At 46.1% G+C, this 24512-nt stretch overlaps 1 protein-coding gene across 7 annotated transcripts in view; it reads right to left on the bottom strand.

Annotated features, from left to right (window-relative positions):
- pard3aa (par-3 family cell polarity regulator alpha, a) overlaps positions 1-24512 on the bottom strand; it is a 946605-nt gene that overhangs the window by 3646 nt on the left and 918447 nt on the right. For all 7 annotated transcript variants that reach the window (XM_078425377.1, XM_078425422.1, XM_078425385.1 and 4 more), the window contains 2 exons: positions 18469-18586; positions 2148-2275 (listed from right to left, as the gene is read on the bottom strand). In XM_078425377.1, coding sequence (XP_078281503.1) covers positions 2148-2275; positions 18469-18586 — 246 coding nt within the window. The remainder of the gene's footprint in view (positions 1-2147; positions 2276-18468; positions 18587-24512) is intronic.

The following is a 24512-nucleotide window of genomic DNA, read 5'->3' as shown; positions in this document are numbered from 1 at the left end:
ACATAGAAAATAGGTGCAGGAGTAGGCCATTCGGCCCTTCGAGCCTGTACGCACCGCCATTCAATATGATCATGGCTGATCATCCAACTCAGTATCCCGTACCTGCCTTCTCTCCATACCCCCTGATCCCTTTAGCCACAAGGGCCACATCTAACTCCCTCTTAAATATAGCAATGAACTGGCCTCAACTACCTTCTGTGGCAGAGAATTCCACAGACTCACCACTCTCTGTGTGAAAAAAAACTTTCTCATCTCGGTCCTAAAAGACTTCCCCCTTATCCTTAAACTGTGACCCCTTGTTCTGGACTTCCCCAACATCGGGAACAATCTTCCTGCATCTAGCCTGTCCAATCTATTAGCGGATGGGTAGAAGGTCTGCTGAGGAGACTACAAGTGGCTAAAAGCAATATAGATTTGAAATAAGGGTGCGGCAAAATCATTCTTCTTCTGGGTCTTGGTTTAAATTAAACCCAGACTGATAAAACTTAAAGTGGTTTATCATTGCATCAACAATGCTTCAGGCCAATTCACAGGCTCAGAGATTACATGACAGGAGGCATATACATTCAACAATGAAATAAGCGTGATGAAACAATTGCAAGTTTTTTCAAGTAATACATGTTTGCAATAAATACAGGGGCTTTTCTTTTAATTAAACTGTCAAAATATTTGAGTTCGCAGTAAGTGGGCTTCACTGTACAACTTCCTTGTTAAATGACCTCCCGTATAAACCCACTTTGGTTTAGTTTATTATTATTCTGCATTTTGTTTCTAACAGAATGTTCCAAATAGCTTCCCAATAACCCGTCTGACCCGTTAAAACAACTGGAAGTTGTTTAAACTGAAATAGATGAATTGTCAACATTGCATAGACCACTGCCAACAAAGCAGCCTGACAACACACATATGGCTGCAAGTCCTGAATAGCTGGCTTTTCATCCCCCAGCCCTTTCCAATCCTTTTGTGCATTTTTGGGTTAATATAGATACTCCAAAGTACAACCGCCTCCTTATTCCCATGCATTGTCCTCTCCCGCTAATGTTTTTCCCCATGTTACCATTCAAGGAAAAGGCAGCAACATAATTGATCCATTTTGTTAAAAAGATTGACTAAATTGAGTTGTAGTTTTGGCAAAACAATTAAACCAAAGCATCGACCTGTAGCGAGTAAACTCTAATTTCCCCCTCACGAGAATTACAATTTTACTTTTACCAACCACTGCACATTTACAGACCATTCTACCCAAATTGTTCTGCAATTTGTTCTGCATTTTATATTCATTATTCAAAAGATTATATATATTGTATAATGCGACACGGTGGCGCAGCGGTAGAGTTGCTGCCTTACAGCTCCAGAGACCCGGGTTCGATCCTAACTACGGGTGTTGTCAGCACAGAGTTTTACGTTTTCCCCGTGACCTGCGTGGATTTTGCCCGGGATCTTCGGTTTCCTCCCACACACCAAAGCCGTACAGTTTTGTAGGTTAATTGGCTTGGTATAAAAAAATGTAAATTGTCCCTGATGTAAGATAGTGTTAATGTGCGGGGATCGCTGGTCGGCGCACACTTGGTGGGCCGAAGGGCCTGTTTCCGCGCTGTATCTCGAATCTAAACCAAACTATGTAGGCCTGTCTGCCAATGACATTTGATAGACACAAAAAGCTGGAGTAACTCAGCGGGTCAGACAGCAACTCTGGAGAAAAGGAATGGGTGACCCTCCTTCAGACTGAGAGTCTGAAAGGGAAATGAGAGATTTTGACTGTGATATAAGAGATATGGAACAAATGAAGGAAAAATATGTCTGTATTCGTTCTCACCTCACAAACAGCTAACAGTGACCTGTTTCCTGTATCATCGTTACATTTTTGCATATCTTTTATTCATTTGTTCTATATCTCTCTACATCGTCATTTCCCTTTCCACAGACTCAGTCTGAAGAAGGGTCTCGACCCGAAACTTCACCCATTCCTTTTCTCCAGAGATGCTGCCTGTCCCGCTGAGTTTCTCCAGCTTATTGTGTTAGTCTTCAGGTTTAAACCAGCATCTGCAGTTCCTCCCTGCACGTTTCGCCTGCCAATTTGTGTGGCCTCGGGTATAAACTCAAACGGTCTCTGGCTTTGAGAAAACACCTCACGTTGGTGGCCTTACCTTGGCAATGAGCTGTATTGGCGTTGAGCCTGCTGGAAACTCTCCCTTTCTTCCTGTCTCTGCCGCTGAAGTTGCACTTCCACCGACACAGAGTGCCGACCACTTTGAGCGTAGGGGCCAGTGGCAGGCTAAAGTAGAATCATAAAAAAATATATAATGAGAGGATTTCATGGTGTGGTCTTTTACAATTGTAGACGGACTGGCTAGCTGTTCCCGTAGGGGGGGAGGGTCTCGACCAGAGGCGTCGCCCATTCCTTCTCTCCTGAGATGCTGCCTGACCCGCTGAGTTACTCCAGCATTTTGTGTCTACCAGCATCTGCAGTTATTTTCCTACACATCTTTCCGCTCCACTGCGATTTCTCCTCAAGGTATGTCCACTTTGAAGAGGTTCTCCTCCTCTCTTCGACGAGAGTTTAGCGACAGGCTCTCTCACCTCTCCCCCTCTTTGATTCCTCCTGCCCTCCAACTCTACAACCACATTTTGACCCAGACTCGCTACCACTGATGGGTCTGGGGAAGGGTCTCGACCCGAGGCGTCTCCCATTGCTTCTCTCCTGAGATGCTTCCTGACTCCAGCATTTTGGGTCCACCTTGGATTTGAGCCAGCATCTGCAGTTATTTTCCTTCACGGCTAGCTGTTCCTACTCACCTTGATGAGCGAAGATCGGGGAGTACAAACATGCACCGAGTCAAAAGGTCACAGTGCTTCCAGACAGTGCTACGTGGTTTGAATTGTCAGATCTGCTTTTCCAATTTCTGATCTTAGCACATTACAATAAAAGGAAAGGAATTTCAATTTCCTTAACAGTATTTCATGTCAAACTGTTGAATCTGGTGTAAGATCTGGTACAGTGTCCTCCATAATGTTTGGGACAAAGACCCATCATTTATTTATTTGCCTCTGAACTCCACAATTTGAGATTTGTAATGGAAAAACTCACATGTGGTTAAAGTTCACATTGTCAGACTTTATTAAAGGCCATTTTTATACATTTTAGTTTCACCATGTAGAAATTACAGCAGTGTTTATACATAGTCCCCCCATTTCAGGGCACCATAATGTTTGGGACACATGGCTTCACAGGGGTTTGTAATTGCTCTGGTGTGTTTAATTGCCTCCTTAATGCAGGTATAAGAGAGCTCTAAGCACCTAGTCTTTCCTCCAGTCTTTCCATCACCGTTGGAAACTTTTATTGCTGTTTATCAACATGAGGACTAAAGTTGTGCCAATGAAAGTCAAAGAAGCCATTATGAGACTGAGAAACAAGAACAAAACTGTGGAGACATCAGCCAAACTTTAGGCTTACCAAAATCAACTGTTTGGAATATTGTTAAGAAAAAAAGAGAGCACTGGTGAGTTTACTAATCACAAAGGGACTGGCAAGCCAAGGAAGACCTCCACAGCTGATATCATATCATATCATATATATACAGCCGGAAACAGGCCTTTTCGGCCCTCCAAGTCCGTGCCGCCCAATGATCCCCGTACATTAACACTATCCTACACCCACTAGGGACAATTTTTTTAATTTTTTTAATTTTTATTTTTTTTTTACATTTACCCAGCCAATTAACCTACATACCTGTACGTCTTTGGAGTGTGGGAGGAAACCGAAGATCTCGGAGAAAACCCACGCAGGTCACGGGGAGAACGTACAAACTCCTTACAGTGCAGCACCCGTAGTCAGGATCGAACCTGAGTCTCCAGCGCTGCATTCGCTGTAAAGCAGCAACTCTACCGCTGCGCTACCAGAAGAATTCTCTCTATAATAAAGAAAAATCCCCAAACACCTGTCCGACAGATCAGAAACACTCTTCAGGAGTCAGGTGTGGATTTGTCAATGACCACTGTCTGCAGAAGACTTCATGAACAGAAATACAGAGGCTACACTGCAAGATGCAAACCACTGGTCAGCCGCAAAAATAGGATGGCCAGGTTACAGTTTGCCAAGAAGTACTTAAAAGAGCAACCACAGTTCTGGAAAAAGGTCTTGTGGACAGACGAGACGAAGATTAACTTATCAGAGTGATGACAAGAGCAAAGTATGGAGGAGAGAAGGAACTGCCCAAGATCCAAAGCATACTACCTCATCTGTGAAACACGGTGGTGGGGGTGTTATGGCCTGGGCATGTATGGCTGCTGAAGGTACTGGCTCACTTATCTTCATTGATGATACAACTACTGATGGCAGTAGCATAATGATTTCTGAAGTGTACAGACACATCCTATCTGCTCAAGTTCAAACAAATGCTTCAAAACTCATTGGCCGGCGGTTCATTCTACAGCAAGACAATGATCCCAAACATACTGCTAAAGCAACAAAGGAGTTTTTCAAAGCTAAAAAATGGTCAATTCTTGAGTGGCCAAGTCAATCACCCGATCTGAACCCAATTGAGCATGCCTTTTATATGCTGAAGAGAAAACTGAAGGGGACTAGCCCCCAAAACAAGCATAAGCTAAAGATGGCTGCAATACAGGCCTGGCAGAGCATCACCAGAGAAGACACCCAGCAACTGGTGATGTCCATGAATCGCAGACTTCAAGCAGTCATTGCATGCAAAGCATATGCAACAAAATACTAAACATGACTACTTTCATTTACATGACATTGCTGTGTCCCAAACATTATGGTGCCCTGAAACGGGGAGGGACTATGTATAAACACTGTTGTGATTTCTACATGGTGAAACCAAAATGTATAAAAGTGGCCTTTAATAAAATCTGACAATGTGCACTTTAACCACATGTGATTTTTTTCTATTACAAATCTCAAATTGTGGTGTACAGAGGCAAATAAATAAATGATGGGTCTTTGTCCCAAACGCTACGGAGGGCACTGTATATATTTTTCCTTTCCTGGAAATAAATGAAAGATCTTATGTAATAATATCCTGGCATTTAACATGTAATTATCCCCTTCGCCTATAATATATATGTATGTACTTCATCGTCACAAAAGTGGAGTAACTCAGCGGGTCAGACAGCATGAGGGAAAATGGCGGCGCTGCCATAGCAGCTGCGGCTCACCTGCGGTCCATTTGTCTTTGTGTTTTTGTTGTTTTTTTGTCTTAATTGTAGTTGTGATGTGGTGTTTTTGTGTTTGTGTACTATGTGTGTATGTGGGGGGGGAGGGGGGGGAACTGTAAAATTGTAAATATGTGTCCCTTCCGAACGGAGACCCGACCTTTGTTTTCTGGGTGTTGTCTCCGTTCCTGCTGCGGCCTACCATCGGCCCAACTCCTGGAGCTGGCGCCTTCCAGGGCTCCGGTTCGCAGAGCCCGCGGACCGGACTCACCATCAGCGGAGCCGGCCGTCCTCGGAGGCTGCGGGAGCGGCTGCGACTCGCCTTAGGCTCGGGCCGCGTGGATGCCGACATCGGGAGCTCCGGCAGCGGCAGCGCGTTTGCTCGCCCCGGATCGCGGGGCTTGGGTCGCGGACATTTCACCGTCCGGCGCGGCCTAAGATAGGCCGCGGGATATTTCTCTGCTGGGCGGGGGCTACAATGTCGGGAGCCACGACCGCCCCGACGTGCAGCAACAGCAGCAGCGTGTTCGCCCGCCCCGGATCGGACTTATCATCAGCGGAGCCGGCCGTCTTCGGAGGCTGCGGGATCGGCTGCGACTCGCCTTAGGCTCGGGCCGCTGCGGACCGTCCGGCGCGGCCTGCAACCACAACAACCTGACTGTGGGAGAGGACAGCAGGAGATGGGAAAGACATTGTGGCCTTCCATCACAGTGAGGAGAGAGAGGACTGGAGGAGGAGACTCACTGTGATGGATGTTTCTTTGATGGATGTTTCTTTTTTTGTGTGTTTTTGGGGTTGTGTAATTTTAATGCCTATTTAATGCTTTTATTGTTGGGCTATGGGTTACTGAATTTCGTCCAATATTGGATGACAAATAAAGCTATCTTGAATCTTGAATCTTGAATCTCATAACGTCATAAGGATTTGGAATAAAAGTAGGCCATTCGGCCCATCAAGTCTACTCCACCATTCAATCATGGCTGATCTATCTCTACCTCCTAACCTCATTCTCCTGCCTTCGCCGCATAACCTCTGACACCTGTACTAATCAAGGATCTATCTACCTCTGCCTTAAAAATATCCACTGACCTGGCCTCCACAGCCTTCAGTGGCAAAGAATTCCACAGATTCACCACCCTCTGACTAAAGAAATGTCTCATCTCCTTCCTAAAAGAACGTCCTTTAATTCTGAGGCTATGACCTCTAGTCATACCTCCTAGACTCTCCCACTAGTGGAAACATCAGACTGAAGAAGGGTCTCGACCCGAAACGTCACCCATTCCTTCTCTCCCGAGATGCTGCCTGACCTGCTGAGTTACTCCAGCATTTTGTGAATAAATACCTTCGATTTGTACCAGCATCTGCAGTTATTTTCTTATACTACTATCTGCTCTATCCAAGTCTTTCACTATTCTGTACGTTTCAAAGAGGTCCCCGCCTCCCCCCCCCCCCCCCACCTTATTCTTCTAAACATCTCTGGAAAAAAGCAATAGGTGACGTTTCGGGTCAAGACCCGTCTTCTGGGGAAAGGGTCTTTTCTTCAGTTCCTTTTCTCCAGAGACGCTGTCTGACCCGCTGAGTTACTCCAGCATTTTTGCGCCTGTCTTCGGATTAAGCCAGCATCTGCAGTTCCTTCCTGCACTTTATGTGCTTCATCGCTATTCTAAGCCGACTGAGTGGGTGACTATTTCCAAGCTTGTTGCTGTAAAAGAGCGAACTTATGGGAATCACAAAATGGAACGTCAGCCTTAAGCATTGCTGAGAACATTACTGCGAGATGAAGTGTGGACATGTATTGAAGTAGCGGTCCTCATGAGAAGCTATTGCGCTAACGTTGACAAATGTGCTTTCAGAAACATAATCCAATAACATTTGCTTCAATAACATTCAGAAAACAGGATATTTTTTGTTTTCGGCTCCCATGCGACACATTCCTTAGAACAGCACAAACATCTGCACAAACATTGTATTTTGCAAGAGAAGCATAATTATGAAAATCATTTCCAGCTTCAGAAGGTCTTGCATTGAGAAACAGCAGGGCATTATAAAACAGAAATAATCTAAGCATGATGGCCATGAACTTGAGAGACTGTCAACATTCTAGTAAGGAATAGGGTCAGGACATGAGGTGGACAGAAGTACTCTTACGAGTAGTAGCTTTGCAAACAACGATAAAGGCAGGACCCAAGAAGGGGTAGGAAGGAGATGAATCTGGTTTCATACCAATATTCTTCAACTCTAAACCTAGAAGTGAATGCACTTTTGACTGCAAGCTGGCCGTTCAGAAACCCTCATCAGTTCCAAACTCATCATTAAACTTGGGGAACTGGTCTTTGCTCTTCCCTGTGGATGCGGAGAGGATGTTTCCACTAGTGGGAGAGTCCAGGACTAGAGGTCATAGCCTCAGAATTAAAGGACGTTCTTTTAGGAAGCAGATGAGGAGGAATTTCTTCAGTCAGAGGGGGGTGAATCTGTGGTATTCTTTGCCACAGAGGGCTGTGGAGGCCAAGTCTGAGGATATTTTTTAAGGCAGAGATAAATAGATTCATGATTAGTGTGAGTGCCAGAGGTTATGGGGAGAAGGCAGGAGAATGGGTTTAGGAGGGAGAGATAGACCACCCATGATTGAAGTGAAGTGGACTTGATGGGCCGAATGGCCTAATTCTACTCCTGTCACTCCTATGACCTTATGACCTGTGCAACTGGAATCTTGACTTCCTCCACAGCAGGGTGGCAACAACACTCTTCCTTGTTAACATCAGGACAGGGGTCACCTCAGCTCTGTGTGCTTCATCCCCCTGATCTACCCTCTCTCTGTCCAGAGATGCTGCCTGTCCCGCTGAGTTACTACAGCATAGAAACATAGAAAATAGGTGCAGGAGTAGGCCATTCTACCCTTCGAGCCTGCACCGCCATTCAATATGATCATGGCTGATCATCCAACTCAGTATCCCGTACCTGCCTTCTCTCCATACCCCCTGATCCCTTTAGCCACAAGGGCCACATCTAACTCCCTCTTAAATATAGCCAATGAAGTGGCCTCAACGACCTTCTGTGGCAGAGAATTCCACAGATTCACCACTCTCTGTGTGAAAAAAAACTTTCTCATCTCGGTCCTAAAAGACTTCCCCCTTATCCTTAAACTGTGACCCCTTGTTCTGGACTTCCCCAACATCGGGAACAATCTTCCTGCATCTAGCCTGTCCAACCCCTTAAGAATTTTGTAAGTTTCTATAAGATCCCCCCTCAATCTTCTAAATTCCAGCGAGTACAAGCCGAGTCTATCCAGTCTTTCTTCATATGAAAGTCCTGCCATCCCAGGAATCAATCTGGTGAACCTTCTCTGTACTCCCTCTATGGCAAGAATGTCTTTCCTCAGATTAGGAGACCAAAACTGTACGCAATACTCCAGGTGCGGTCTCACCAATGCCCTGTACAGCTGCAGCAGAACCTCCCTGCTCCTATACTCAAATCCCCTCGCTATGAATGCCAACATACCATTCGCTTTCTTCACTGCCTGCTGCACCTGCATGCCTACTTTCAATGACTGGTGTACCACGACACCCAGGTCTCGTTGCATCTCCCCTTCTCCTAATCGGCCACCATTCAGATAATAGTCTGCTTTCCTGTTCTTGCCACCAAAGTGGATAACCTCACATTTATCCACATTATACTGCATCTGCCATTCCGTGTCTACCTGCCCTCTCAATACCCATTTTCCGGCTCACATCCAGTGAACATGCAAGAAAGGCACATTTGTCCTTTTGAACATACTTGCATGAGAATGAATATTGACCTTGAAGAGCACCAAAGTCAGAAAATTTGGGGGAAAAAAAATCAAATTTGTCAACCTTGAGACAGGAAGACACAAACATTTATTTGTTTTGGTCAGGATATGAAAATTATCCAATTTCATGCAAACCTGAAGGTACTTATATTATGTAATTACTTTAATCCATTTACCGTATTCTAAATGAATAAAAAATTATTGAATGAAAGTTCATTCAGTGTGTGCCATTGTTAACTCCTTAATTGAGCTCTCTACTCTAACCTAATTTCCTTGCCATTTCCACATTTCCTATACATATTCTTCCTTTTTCAAGTACTTAGCCAATTCATTAAAAAAAAAAATAGGCTATTGTCCTGCATCAAAAAAATGCATTCCATGGTATAATAACCTGTGTGAAAAGAAAATGCACCAAAGTCCCTTTTGATCTTCTTGTAATGATAATCCTGATTCTGTTCTCCTTTGTTATTGAACTACCAAAGTCGCTGAGGAAATGATCTTTCATTTTTGGAATGTATCACAACTTGTCATAATTCCAAAGGAGTCATATTACATCCCTCATTAACCTTCCCTGTTCCAATCAAAACAAAATACTTGCACCTCCGCCAACCTCGTCTACTGTATCCGTTGTTCGAGGTGTGGGCTCTTATACATCGGCGAGACCAAACGTAGACATGGGCGATCGTTTTCGCTGAATGTCTTCGCTCAGTCCGCCTGAACCTACCTGATCTCCCGGTTGCTAAACACTTTAATTCTCCTACCCATTCCCACACTGACCTTTCTGTCCTAGGTCTCCTCCATTGTCAGAGTGTGGCTAAATGCAAATTGGAGGAACAGCTTCAGGTAACCTTTCTCTCCTTCCCTCTCTCTCTATCCCTCCCCCACCCAAGTCGCACCAGCTTCTTGTTTTCATCCAACAAACAGCTAACAATGGCCTGTTTCCTTTATCATCGTTACTTTTTTGCACATCTTTCATTCATTGTTCTTTATCTCTCTACATCATCGCCTATATCTCTCATTTCCCTTTTCCCTAACTAGTCTGAAGAAGAGTCTCGACCCCGAAACATCACCCATTCCTTCTCTCCTGAGATACTGCCTGTCCCGCTGAGTTACTCCAGCGTTTATCTTCAAAACAAAATAGCAAATACTTGAGACCTTCTTCACAGCCAAGAGCTCTCATTGCAATGCCATTGTATTAAATCTTCGCTCTGCTCCTATCACTTGTCTTGTTCTATTCCGAGAGTCATGATTAAAGTCAGGAACAACTGCTTCCATTGACATGGGATCTAATACATGGAAACATAGAAAATAGGTGCAGGAGGAGGCCATTTGGCCCTTCATTGTGATCATGGCTGATCGCCCACAATCAGTAACCCGTGCCTGCCTTCTCCCCATACCCCTTGATTTCACTAGCCCCTAGAGCGCTATCTATCTCTTGAATCCATTCAGTGATTTGGCCTTCACTGCCCTCTGTGGCAGAGAATTCCACAAATTCACAACACTCTGGGTGAAAAAGTTCCTTCTCACCTCAGTTTTAAATGGCCTCCCCTTTATTCTAAGACTGGCCCCTGGTTCTGGTCTCGCCCAGCATTGGGAACATTTTTCCTGCATCTAGCTTGTCCAGTCCTTTTATAAATTTATATGTTTCTATAAGACGTAGCAAAATTGTCTTAATGTGTTTCATTGGAGCTTTATCAAATTCAAAGTTAGTATCAAAGTATGTAAGGGCAAATGAACAAAAAAAAAATTGCCGGTCATGGAGCCAGGGTTTAAAGATGACCTTATCAGAGAGAGATAAAGAGAGAAAGTAGCTTTGGGAAGAAAATCCAGAGTTTGAGGTTTAGGCAAAGACGCCAATACAGAAGTAATTAAACTCAGGAATGAACAAGAGGCTAGAAACAGAGGTGGTGTATAAGGCAGGAAGAGAGGGAAGGAGAAGTGAGACCCAGGAAGAGAATGTATGGTACACATGTGGAAATACACAACTTTCATGATGGAATGAAATACACTGGAATTTAGAAGGATGAGAGAGGATCTTATCGAAACATATAAGATTATTAAGGGGTTGGACACATTAGAGGCAGGAAACATGTTCCCAATGTTGGGGGAGTCCAGAACCAGGGGCCACAGTTTAAGAATAAGGGGTAGGCCATTTAGAACGGAGATGAGGAAAAACTTTTTCAGTCAGAGAGTTGTAAATCTGTGGAATTCTCTGCCTCAGAAGGCAGTGGAGGCCAATTCTCTGAATGCATTCAAGAGAGAGTTAGATAGAGCTCTTAAGGATAGCGGAGTCAGGGGGTATGGAGAGAAGGCAGGAACGGGGTACTGATTGAGAGTGATCAGCCATGATCACATTGAATGGCGGTGCTGGCTCGAAGGGCCGAACAGCCTACTCCTGCACCTATTGTCTATTGTCTATTGTATGGAAATATAAGTCAACCGTAGGTCAAATTTAAACCCAAAGTAGCAAAGGCGCTGTTCTTTGGTTCAGGTTCATACTGAACTAGTTGGGAGTTGATAGTTAGCAAATAGAGTTTGGGTTGGAGTATTCCCAATTTAAAAAAAAATACCCATTTTAAAAAAATTGTCCATCACTGGTAAAGCCACTATTTAATGTATGATGGATTGCTTTTTCCGCAGCTGGTGGTGAGCTGCCTTACTTGAACCTTTGTGTGTTCTTCGGTTGGATATAAATCCAGCAATGGAAAAGGATGAGTGATACCCTTCTAAATCAGGATGGTGCAAGTCTTGGAGACACTGCAGGTGATTAAGTACCCATGTGCATCTTTACCCTTATCGTTCTTGGTGGTAGACATCATTGGTTTGGCAGATGCAGCCAGAGAAGCTGGGGAAAGTAAGCACAGTGCATAATGTAGACAATACACACAGAATACACTGTGTGACAACGGTGGAGGAAATGAAATGATATGGGAGGTTGAAGGTGTGCCAAATATTTGGGCTGGTTGGCCTGGATGGCGTTGAGCTTCATGTTCATTAGCGATTGGAACCAGAATTAGGCCATTTGGCCCATCAAGTCTACTCCGCTATTCAATTAAGGGCGGCACGGTAGCGCAGCGGTAGAGTTGCTGCTTTACAGCGAATGCAGCGCCGGAGACTCAGGTTCGATCCTGACTACGGGTGCTGCACTGTAAGGAGTTTGTACGTTCTCCCCGTGACCTGCGTGGGTTTTCTCCGAGATCTTCGGTTTCCTCCCACACTCCAAAGACGTACAGGTATGTAGGTTAATTGGCTGGGTAAATGTAAAAATTGTCCCTAGTGGGTGTAGGATTGTGTTAATGTACAGGGATCGCTGGGCGGCACGGACTTGGTGGGCCGAAAAGGCCTGTTTCCGGCTGTATATATATGATATGATATGATAATAATGATTGATCTATCTCTCCCTCTCAACCCCATTCTCCTGCCGTCTCCCCATAACACCCTGACAGCCGTACTGATCAAGAATCTATCTATCTCTGCCTTAAAAGTATCCATTGACTTGGCCTCCACAGCCACCTGGTGGCAATGAATTCCACAGATTTGCCACCCTCTGACTGAAGAAATTCCTCCCCATCTCCTTCCTAAAGCGACGTCCTTTAACTCTGAGGCTGTGACCTCTAGCCCCAGACTCTCCCACTAGTGGAAACATCCTCTACCGCATCCACTCTACCCAGCTTTGTGAAATCCGTTGGCAAGAATACCATAATTAAGGTTGCATACTTGCACTTCTGTAAATGGGGGAAGGAACCTGGAGTGCTGGGGCGTGAGTGAGCCACTTGCCAAGGACACCCTGCCTCTGATTTGTTTTTATACTCAACAAGATATTTCTGAAGCCAGTTATGGCCCAGTTACGTCTCTGCTCAACAGCGACTGCCAAGATATTGATGGGGATGGAATGATAATATCATGGGTGAGTAGGTAGACTCTGTCTTGCTTGAGATAGCACCTTCATACTACGATTGTTACTTGCTGTTTGTCAGCCCACATCATCGCAGTGTTGTCTGGACCATGTTGCAATGCAAACATGGGCGACTTTAGTTTAGAGATACAGCGCGGAAACAGGCCCTTCGGCCCACCGGATCTGCACCGACCAGCGTTCCCCGCACATTAACACCATCCTACACACACGAGGGACAATTTACACTTATACCAAGCCAATTAACCGACAAACCTGGACGTCTTTGCAGTGTGGGAGGAGACCGGAGATCTCGGAGAAAACCCACGCGGGTCACGGGGAGAACGTACGAACTCCGTACGGACAGCACTCGTGGGCGGGACCGAACACGGGTCTCCGGTGCTGCAAGGCAGCAACTCTACCGCCGCGCCATCAGTTGTGAAGAGTTAAACATGAAATTGAACATTGGGCAATCATCAGCCAAAATCTCCACTTGAACCTTCATCGTGGGAGAAACACCAGAGATGAAGCAGCTGAAGGAGGTAGGACCTAGGAGACTGCCCCAGGAACTCCTGCAGTGGTTTCTTAGGGCTGAGAGGATTTACTTCCATCACCTATGTTCTTTTATGCAAAATATGAATCCAACCCCTGCAGTGCTTTTCCGTTGATTATTGGTTAATTTTACCAGCTCCTCAATGTAACACCAGGTAAAATAGTTATATAGCGTAGAAACAGGCCCTTCGGCCCAACTTGCCCACACTGGCCAACATGTCCCAGCTACATTAGTCCCACCTGCCAGCGTTTGGTCGATATCCCTCCAAACCTGTCCTATCCATGTACCTTTCTAACTATTTCTTAAATGTTGGGATAGTCCCTGCTCCAACTACCTCCTCTGGCAGCTTGTTCCATACACCCACCACCCTTTGTGTGAAAAAAGTTAACCCTCAGATTCTTATTAAATCTTTTCCCCTTCACCTTACCCCTATGTCCTCTGGTCCTCGATTCACCTACACTGGGCAAGAGACTCTGTGCATCTACCTGATCTATTCCTCTCATGATTTTATACGTCTTTATCAAATCACCCCCTCATCCTCCTGCACTCCAAGGAATGGAGTCCCAGCCTACTCAACCTCTGCCTATAGCTCAGCCCCTCTGGTCCTGGCAACATCCTCGTAAATCTTCTCTGTACCCTTTCCAGCTTGACACCATGTATCCAGCTTGACAATATATTTGACAAACGTTGCCTTGATGTTACTTCCTAACTCAACTCAGGAATTAAACCCTTTGTTCTGTGTTTGGATCAAAGCTGTGATGAGGTTTGAAACCAGGTTAGTCCTGGAGAAACCAAAACAGCTCATCCCAAGTATGTTATTGGTGTTTCAGTGCATCTTGACTGTATTGTCGATGACATCTTCAATCACATTATTCGTGATTGAGAATAAATTTGTTATTAGCCAGAATATATTTGCCTGCTTTTTGCGAGCCAGACATACACAGGCAATTTTCAGCATCGTTGGGTAAATAGCATTGTTGTAACCTGGCGGAATAGCATGGCTGGGGGCCACAACTAGTGCTGAAGCACAAGTCTTCAGTAATACAGCAAGGATGTTGGCCAGTCTTGCAGCCTTTACTGAATCCATAGCACTTAGCTGTTCCTTAATGCTACATGGAGGTAATTGAATTGGCTCAACACTGGCTTCTACAAAAGTGGATCGCTCAGGGGGAAGCTGATAATGATCATCTCTACAATGCTTCAGGCTGACCGTGGTTGCAAATGCCTCACATGCTGGGCCCTGTCATTACCGAGGATGAGGTCTTTCTCCAAAGACGTACAGGTATGTAGGCAAATTGGCTTGGTAAATGTAAAAATTGTCCCTCGTGTGCGTAGGATAGTGTTAATATGCGGGAATCGCTGGTCGATGCGGACTCGGTGGGCCGAAGGGCCTGTTTGCACTGTATCTCCAAAGTAAACTGAACTAAAAAGGTTCTTGAAGCCTACTACTCATTTAAGCTCTGACTACTGCAAGGGGTTGAGCATGCAAATGGTCCTGCGTTGCAGTTTTACTGGGCTGGAACTTCATCACTGTCAGATGCGTCTAATGCAGCTCTCAACATGCCCCTTTAGATTTGCATTGAACTAGGATTGCTTTCCTGCCTTGATCGTAATGATAGAGATAGGAATGTGCTGGGCCAGGAGGTCATAGATTATGCTGGTGTACACTTCTTCTGCTGCTGATACCACCCCAGGGATGACATTTTGTTTTGAGTTGCCTGATCTGTTCTGAATTTAAACCAATTATCGGCTGCGTTAGAGGCACACATCATGACGGAAAGGTGGACACAAAGTTGCTGGAGTAACTCAGTGGGTCAGGAAGCATCTCTGGAGAGAAGGAATGGGTGACGTTTCAGGTCAAGACCCTTCATCGGACAAGGTGTTCTTGGTACAAAGATGGGCTTGTGGCCACAAGGACTGTGTGATGGTCACTTCTACCAATGGCGTCGTGGACAGGTGCATCTTCCAAGGGTAGATTGATGAAAACAAGGGCAGGTAGATCGCTATCTGCCCCAGACTTTAGTCAGGTGAGTCTATGGAGATGTTGGATAATGATGTCCCCTGCCTGAAATGTAGGAAAATAACTGCAGATGCTGGTTCAAATTGAAGGTAGACACAAAATGCTGGAGTAACTCAGCGGGTCAGGCAGCATCTCAGGAGAGAAGGAATGCTGGAATTCTGAAGAAGGGTCTCGACCCGAAACGTCACCCATTCCTTCTCTCCTGAGATGCTGCCTGACCCGCTGAGTTACTCCAGCATTTTGTGTCTACCTCCCCTGCCTGAAATATGTTCTGTGCCTTTGCTACTTTTTTGGAGCTTCTTTCAATTGTTTGTCAGCACGGAGGAACCCAGCAAACCCGAGGCCATGGGAACTCGTGGGTTCTGGAGCCAAAGTTGAGTACTCTGAGGGTTATTCACCTCTTTCCGTATGCTACAGTGCAAACCCACCTCTGGTGCCTTGTACAGTGGGACAAGACATTCCCAGGGACTGTGATGGATGAGCCCAGTGCATTGCCAGAGAAGGTCTGTTCATCTACTAATGAATGCTGGACATAGCATTCTAAACAATTCAGAGATAGTGGATGGGTCAGGCATGGTAGTTCAGAGGTGGAAACCCACGTGAACGTTCAGGCAATATCAGGGAGCTGCCTGTGGAGGTGGTAAAAGGGACAGGGTCCAAAGTCTCATCCTTGGAAAAGACCAAAGACAAATGGTTGTTGGCACAGGGAGGGACAGGTGAATGCCAGCATATAACTGGAAAGGTAAGAATTGAAGCATCGGTGTGCAGTCCCAGCCAACAGTGGAGATACCCAGAAAGAATTATCCCAAGGGTCTGGTCACGGCCTCAAAGTCAGCGCCCATTTGCGTTGAGCGCGTAAGGATCCGCGTAACAATATTGCCAGGGGCCCCGAGCAAACATCTGCCAAAGTCTTTCACGTTTCTTTGTTTCTGAATTCAGAGCTCAAGTCCAAAGATGAGGACGCACAGCTCCAACTCAGTCCCTCCAGAGAACGGTTTACTGGATGAAGGGGAAAGAGAAAAAAAAAGAAAAGATCCAATGTGACAGGAACATCGTGCCTGATGAATTAAAATGGTCATATTGAATTAAAATAATCAAAATAAGATTACAAGCTTTCCATACAACGATTAATCAATGTAAATACCTGGTTTTCATGAGACTTGCAACTACATTTAAACTAGCCAGGTTTTTTTGCCAACTCCAAGTCTGGACTTGGAAGCCATCCATTTTTAATAGGGAGCTGGGAAAAGTTTATTAAAAAAAATATATATATTTATTTGTTGCTTCAATACATTCACATACGATTGCAAACTGTGATTTGGCAACTAATTTAAACTACCGAACCTGCTATTTAGGAAATAATTCTATTCCTCCAGATAATTGTTCCCCCTTGTCCTTCAGAATCCTGCCTGCACATTTACAGGAAACTGTTTGTAACTGTTATGAAATTAAAATACACAATAGTTTGCCCTTCGACCCACTATGGTTAAGTTCCAAGTCTTTCAGAGTCCAACCTTTTCTCACAGTTCTGGTTCCCAGACTGTGTGCTTTTCCGTCCCGATCCCCACCCCCACGATCGCCTGCCCCAACCCCCACCTACCCCCGCCCCCTCCATCAACAGTTTACACACCGGAAATCTGCTCACAGAAATATTTTGTGCACAATGGGGGAAAAGGACACAGATTTCCACGTGAAGAAAACCAATGTTGCTTTGAAACGGAAACAAAAGCCCAGACTCTAAACAAGTAAAACACAGATTTTATCTTTAATGTGATTCAGGAAATAAAAAGCAGAATATTGGCACTTACATTACAATCAACAATTTATTTTTTTAAAACTCAAGAATGCCGTCGTGATGTTGTAAAAGATGGTTTAAAAACAAATTGTACACATGCTAACACACGCGACTCAAGTGATACTTTTGGAACCCAAAGCTTGAAAAGATGACAAGAACATATAGTAAATCCCTTGCACCATTAAAAATTCATAATTATCAAGGCTTCCAAAGGTCAATTTTAGAGAGTAAAATGGAATACAACCCAGTAGTATGACGTCAGGTGGCCTTTCATTGGGACTCTACACCCAATCTGGATTGATCTGGAATGTTTCTAAAGGCTGGTTTTTGTCTCATAAGAAAATGTTCCACACACTCTCCACACAAGGTGGGTTAAACCTAAGGCAGTCAGCTATCACACGTGCATACTGGAGGTGTCCACTTGCATGCGCACTGCCATTTTGTATCACATGCGTGCCACTTTGCTTTCCTCTGACTGCAGACTGACTGACTGCTGAAGCCCCCAAGCGAGGTAAAGAAAGTGGGGCTTAGTGAACTCGCAGTGGAACAAAACAGTGAGCTTGCAGTGATTATTTCTTAAATCGTGTTAGAAGAGAACTAACGGTCGTGATTGGGTGCAAGCATTCCTAAATCAATACACCCCCAAATTATAAACAAAAATGCTTTACTTTTTTTTATTCACAATTATTTTGTTACAAGCAATCACATTTGTCAATCGCTTAAGGCAGGCACGTTGTAACGCGACACAATACATATAATGGAAGCCTACTTCATTTTTCTGATGCTTGCAAAGTTCATTGGTGAAAATGACAAGCCATGTGGTGGACTCTTTCTCTCCCTCCTTCGCCCCCCCCTCACCCTCACCCCCTTTGTTTCCAACCTAGCACAGCTTCGCAGTCGAGTCTTAACACACCGAGTCTGGAACGCAGCGAGCTTCGTTAGTTCATTCAGACAGAGCTTGTCCCAGAAGAGGAATGGATTAGTCCAGTTAATCAGGATAGCGCCAGGGATCTCTCTGCACAAACGGATGCCACGCAAACAATGGCGGGATGACATTATGAGATGAGAAATGATCAATGATGCACCACAGATGAAGATTAGAGGTTAGATGTGAACCTGTGATATCAGTGTGACTTCTCACTCACTGTCCTTTACCGCACCGAGGCCCGAGGCTCAACGCTTGGAGGTGCCGTTGTTAGTCAAAGTCCATTGCCCTCTGTCCCCAGATGGTTGCAGTCTAAACACTCACCCAAGGCTGCTCAAAACTGTAGGTGCGCCTCCGGTCCTCGAGCTCCTCTTGCTTCGCTTGCTGGAACTCGTTCCTCAGCTTCTGTATCCGATCATGATTACTCGGGGCCAGTCTGTTACTGGAGCGGAAAATGGTGCGGGGGGGGGGGTGGTGGGGAGAGAGAAAGGCAAAACCGTTATTAAAGCAAGTGAAGCCAAACTCAGCAGTAATGCAATTATAGATTTTTTTTTAGATTTAGAGATACAGCGCGGAAACAGGCCCTTCGGCCCACCGAGTCCGCGCCGCCCAGCGATCCCCGCACACTAACACAATCTTACACACACTAGGGACAATTTTTACATTTACCCAGCCAATTAACCTACACACCTGCACGTCTTTGGAGTGTGGGAGGAAACCGAAGATCTCGGAGAAAACCCACGCAGGTCACGGGGAGAACGTACAAACTCCGTACAGACGGCGCCCGTAGACAGGATCGAACCTGAGTCTCCGGCGCTGCATTCGCTGTAAGGCAGCAACTCTACCGCTGCGCCACCGTGACCGCCACAGAGATGACAGAGCTGGGGCTTCACGTTTAATTTACTGCCATGCAAATCAGGCAAAGTGAAGAGGGAGCGGTCTGCCAAGAGGCCGCAGTCATTTCCAATTTCTCTCCATCACAATGGCAGATGTATACTGGGGAAACCACCAAACGTGTAAAGGGAAAATTAACCACTCAGCCGGTTGCATGCACGCGCAAAAAAAATTCAACATTGCTGATCAAGGTAACCGCTTAACCAAAGATGTCCAATTACAATCAAATCATTCTCCGCAGGAAACATAACACGAGCGATTTTAATTTGCGCTTGGAAGCGGGTGGCTTCCCCCTTCTTTTCTGCGCTGCGCCTCGAGTCTGGATTGAAAGGGTTGGTGCGTATCTGAGTCCCACAGAGACAGTGCAGCAGATTACTTAATCAATTTGAACACAGCCATCAATCATCTCGGAATCTTAGTTAATTATCTAATTAATAAAACAAAATTCAGTTTCAGACCAAAAAACAGGAAGTAAGATATTCAAAGCTCAATCTAGGTGTTACTTAAATTTATCTTTTTTAATGAATTATTTTCTCATGATTATAAATCTCTTTTTTTTCCCCCCCGCATAAGCTGTTTCCTGATTCATGTAATTAATATGTCTCCAGACCCTTCGTTGTCGCTAATTTACTTTGCAGCAATTTACCACCATTGATTGGCCACATTCCAAATGAAAAGTTGAACAGGTCCAGGGACACATGAGCGACTCCTGACACCACATTCCATACCATATTCCTCAGGAGGAACTGCCTTCTCAATAGTCAATAGTCAATAGTCAATAGTCGTTTATTTGTCACATACACATAAATGTGTAGTGAAATGAAACATTACCCGCAGTTGAACAATAAGACCAATAAGAATAATCAATAAAAATGCAATAACACATACAATCACAACTAACACCAAACAAAAAGAAACATCCATCACAGTGAGTCTCCTCCAGTCCCTCCTCACTGTGATGGAAGGCCAGAAATGTCTTTTTCTCTTCCCTGCCGTCTTCTCCCGCGGTCAGGCTGTTGGATTTGCCACGTCGGGGCGGTCGGGGCTCCCGATATTGAAGCCGCCGCCGGGCGGTGAAAGGTCAACGGCCTATTTCAGGCCGCGCCGGACGGTGAAAGGTCCGCGGCGGGCCGACCCAAGCCCCGCGATTCGGGGCGGGCGAACACGCTGCCTCTGCCGCTGCCGCTGCCGGAGCTCCCGATGTCGGCCCTCATCCAGGGGCCTGCGGGCTTCCGACGTCCACGCGGCCCGCGCCGGAGCCTCCGGAGACGAATCGCAGCCGCTCCCGTAGCATCCGCAGGCAGCCAGCGCCGCAGGTGGTGAGTCCGGGCCGCGGGCTCTGCGAACCAGAGCCCCAGGTGGTCCCAGGTGCATGGCCGGTGGTAGGCCGCAGCGGGAACGGAGACACGACACAGAAACAAAGGTCGCGTCTCCGTTCGGGAGAGAGAATTTTACAGTTCCCGTTCCCTCCCACCCCCCCCCCCCCCAAACATAACATACAAACACTACACCATATTAAAACTACAATTCATACAAAAACAACAAAAAACACAAAAGACAGACGGACTGCAGGCAAGCCGCAGCTGCGACGGCAGCGCTGGCTCCTCGAGTTTATATGAGAGTTTCCTTCAGTGCCATAACTGCCAGCAAGTATACTTTTGAGTTGAAGAAAAAATGCCCCTCGTGTATTCAAGAGAGAGTTAGATTTAGCTCTTGAGGCTAACGGAATCGAGGGGTTTGGGGAGAAAGCAGGAATGGGGTACTGATTCTCGATGATCGGCCATGATCTCATTGAATGGCGGCGCTGGCTCGAAGGGCCGAATGCACCTATTTTCCATGTTTCTATCAGTTCTTGCCTTCCCCATAGGTTGATGGTAGGTGAAGCTGGTCCTCACACAAGGCAGCGAGGTGGGCTGGAGAGGCAGAGGGAAGTTGGGGCCCAAAACACCACTTCTGGGGGAGGCACGGTGGCACAGTGGTAGAAACATAGAAACATTGAAACGTAGAAAATAGGTGCAGGAGGAGGCCATTCGTCCCTTCGAGCCAGCACCGCCATTCACCATGATAGACAATAGACAATAGACAATAGGTGCAGGAGTAGGCCATTCAGCCCTTCGAGCCAGCACCGCCATTCAATGCGATCATGGCTGATCACTCTCAATCAGTACCCCGTTCCTGCCTTCTCCCCATACCCCCTCACTCCGCTATCCTTAAGAGCTCTATCCAGCTCTCTCTTGAAAGCATCCAACGAACTGCCCTCCACTGCCTTCTGAGGCAGAGAATTCCACACCTTCACCACTCTCTGACTGAAAAAGTTCTTCCTCATCTCCGTTCTAAATGGCCTACCCCTTATTCTTAAACTGTGGCCCCTTGTTCTGGACTCCCCCAACATTGGGAACATGTTTCCTGCCTCTAATGTGTCCAATCCCCTAATTATCTTATATGTTTCAATAAGATCCCCCCTCATCCTTCTAAATTCCAGTGTATACAAGCCCAATCGCTCCAGCCTTTCAACATACGACAGTCCCGCCATTCCGGGAATTAACCTAGTGAACCTACGCTGCACGCCCTCCATAGCAAGAATATCCTTCCTCAAATTTGGAGACCAAAACTGCACACAGTACTCCAGGTGCGGTCTCACCAGGGCCCGGTACAACTGTAGAAGGACATCTTTGCTCCTATACTCAACTCCTCTTGTTACGAAGGCCAACATTCGATTGGCTTTCTTCACTGCCTGCTGTACCTGCATGCTTCCTTTCATTGACTGATGCACTAGGACACCCAGATCTCGTTGAACTCCCCCTCCTCCTAACTTGACACCATTCAGATAATAATCTGCCTTTCTATTCTTACTTCCAAAGTGAATAACCTCACACTTATCTACATTAAACTGCATCTGACATGTATCCGCCCACTCACACAACCTGTCCAAGTCACCCTGCAGCCTTATTGCATCTTCCTCACAATTCACACTACCCCCCAGCTTAGTATCATCTGCAAATTTGCTAATGGTACTTTTAATCCCTTCGTCTAAGTCATTAATGTATATCGTAAATAGCTGGGGTCCCTGCACCGAACCTTGCGGTACCCCACTGGTCACTGCCTCCCATTCCGAAAGGGACCCATTTATCCCCACTCTTTGCTTTCTGTCTGTCAACCAATTTTCTATCCATGTCAGTACCCTACCCCCAATACCATGTGCCCTAATTTTGCCCACTAATCTCCTGTGTGGGACCTTGTCGAAGGCTTTCTGAAAGTCGAGGTACACCACATCCACTGACTCTCCCCTGTCAATTTTCCTAGTTACATCCTCAAAAAATTCCAGTAGATTTGTCAAGCATGATTTCCCCTTCGTAAATCCATGCTGACTCGGAATGATCCCGTTACTGCTATCCAAATGCTCAGCAATTTCGTCTTTTATAATTGACTCCAGCATCTTCCCCACCACTGATGTCAGACTAACTGGTCTATAATTACCCGTTTTCTCTCTCCCTTCTTTCTTAAAAAGTGGGGTAACATTTGCTATCCTCCAATCCACCGGAACTGATCATGGCTGATCATCCACAATCAATAACCCGTGCCTGCCTTCTCCCCATATCCCTCGATTCCACTAGCCCCCTTGAGCTCTATCTAACTCTCTCTTAAATCCATCCAGTGATTTGGCCTCCACTGCCCTCTGTGGCAGAGAATTCCACAAATTCACAACTCTCTGGGTGAAAAAGTTCCTTCTCACCTCAGTTTTAAATGGCCTCCCCTTTATTCTAAGACCGTGGCCCCTGGTTCTGGGCTCGCCCAACATTGGGAACATTTTTGCTGCCTCTAGCTTGTGCAGAGTTGCTGACTGACAGCACCAGCGACCCGGGTTCGATCCTGACTACGGGTAATGAGTTTGTACGTTCTCCCCGTGACTGCGTGGGTTTTCTCCGGGTGCTCCGGTTTCCTCCCACACTCCAAAGACATGCAGGTTTGTAGTTTAATTTGGCTTTGGTTAAAAATAAAAAATAAATTGTCCCTAATGTGTAGGATTGCGCTTGTGTACGGGGATCGCTGGTCGGCGCGGACTTGGTGGACTGAAAGGCCTGTTTCTGCGCTGTGTCTCAAAACCAAATGTGACTATCCGTGTTGTCCAGAAATGCTCCTGACCCGCTGAGCTAGTCCAGCACTGTGTGTCTTTTTTGGTAAACCTTGTTTCTCTGTTGAGCAAAGGAGGATATTTAAGGTGGTCCCCAGGCACCCTGCTCCGACCCCTCCTTTGCATATTCATCTACCTTTCCTCTCACCCTTTTCCCTTCCTTCCTTCCTCCCTCTTTCTCCTGACACCCATCTCCTTCCATCTTGTTTTACATTTCGCCCCTCCACTCCTCACGACACCCTTTTGTCCCCTTTTCACCTCTCGCCTTTGTCACTTACTCCACCCATCGGCCAAACAAAGCCTCTCGCCAGTATCCACCTATCACTTGCGAGGCCTTGGCCTTCCCCCGAACTTTCTTTTCCAGCTGCCTGCCCACAACTCCAATCAGTCGAAAGAATGATCCCGCCTCAAAATGTCACCTATCCATCCCCTCAACCCGATGCTGCCTGACCCGCTGAGTTCCTCCGGCAGTTTGTGTCTTGCTCAATATTCCATCATCAGCAGCCCCCTCTTCAAGGGAAACGTTTCCTGCTGCACTTCAGAGACGTGGACACGAGGGAGAAGGGTGGGAAAATTAAGAATAGATATTCTTGGAAGATTAAAAAGAAAAAAAGTAAATCAAAGCAGAAAAAATAAGCTTTTGATAGATGCCAGATTGTTAAAAGCAAGCTATGGACTTCAAGGATGTGAACACAGTCAATAATAAACTTCAAGGAGATATCAACATGCTGGTGGAATGGGTGGCAGAGTAAACCATACTGGTAAACATAGACACAAAATGCTAGAGTAACTCAGTGGGACAGGCAGCATGTGTAGGAAAGAACTGCAGATGCTGGTTTAAATCGAAGGTAGACACAAAATGCTGGAGTAACTCAGCGGGACAGGGAGCATCTCTGGAGAGAAGGAAAGGGTGATATTTCTGTTCGAGACCCTTCTTCAGACTGAGAGTCAGGGGACAGCGAGATATGGAAAGGTAAAGGGCCTGTCCCACGTAGGCGATATTTTAGGTGACTGCCGGCGACTGTCATAGTCGTAGCAGGTCGCCGAAAAAATGGCGACAGGACCCCCCCCCCACGACAATGTCTACAACAACCTACCACCTAGTCGACGTCAAGTTACGGCAAGCTACCGACAACCGGCGACCCAGTCGTCGCGACTTAGGACGTCCACCTACGACCGCACCCACGACAACCCACGACCACACAGGCGGCAAACTACGACAACTGAAGTCCACCTACGTCTACCCGCGACAAGCTACGACCCTGTCGGCAACAACTGAAGACAATTCACGTCATTTTGGCCTCCGGTTTTGACGCCGGTACCTGTCGCCGGTTAGCGTAGG

Source organism: Rhinoraja longicauda, chromosome 2 (assembly GCF_053455715.1).
Source record: "Rhinoraja longicauda isolate Sanriku21f chromosome 2, sRhiLon1.1, whole genome shotgun sequence".
NCBI classification, from domain to species: Eukaryota; Metazoa; Chordata; class Chondrichthyes; order Rajiformes; family Arhynchobatidae; genus Rhinoraja; species Rhinoraja longicauda.
Note: the sequence above shows the minus strand (reverse complement) of the source record. Positions and strands in the feature narration are given on the sequence as shown.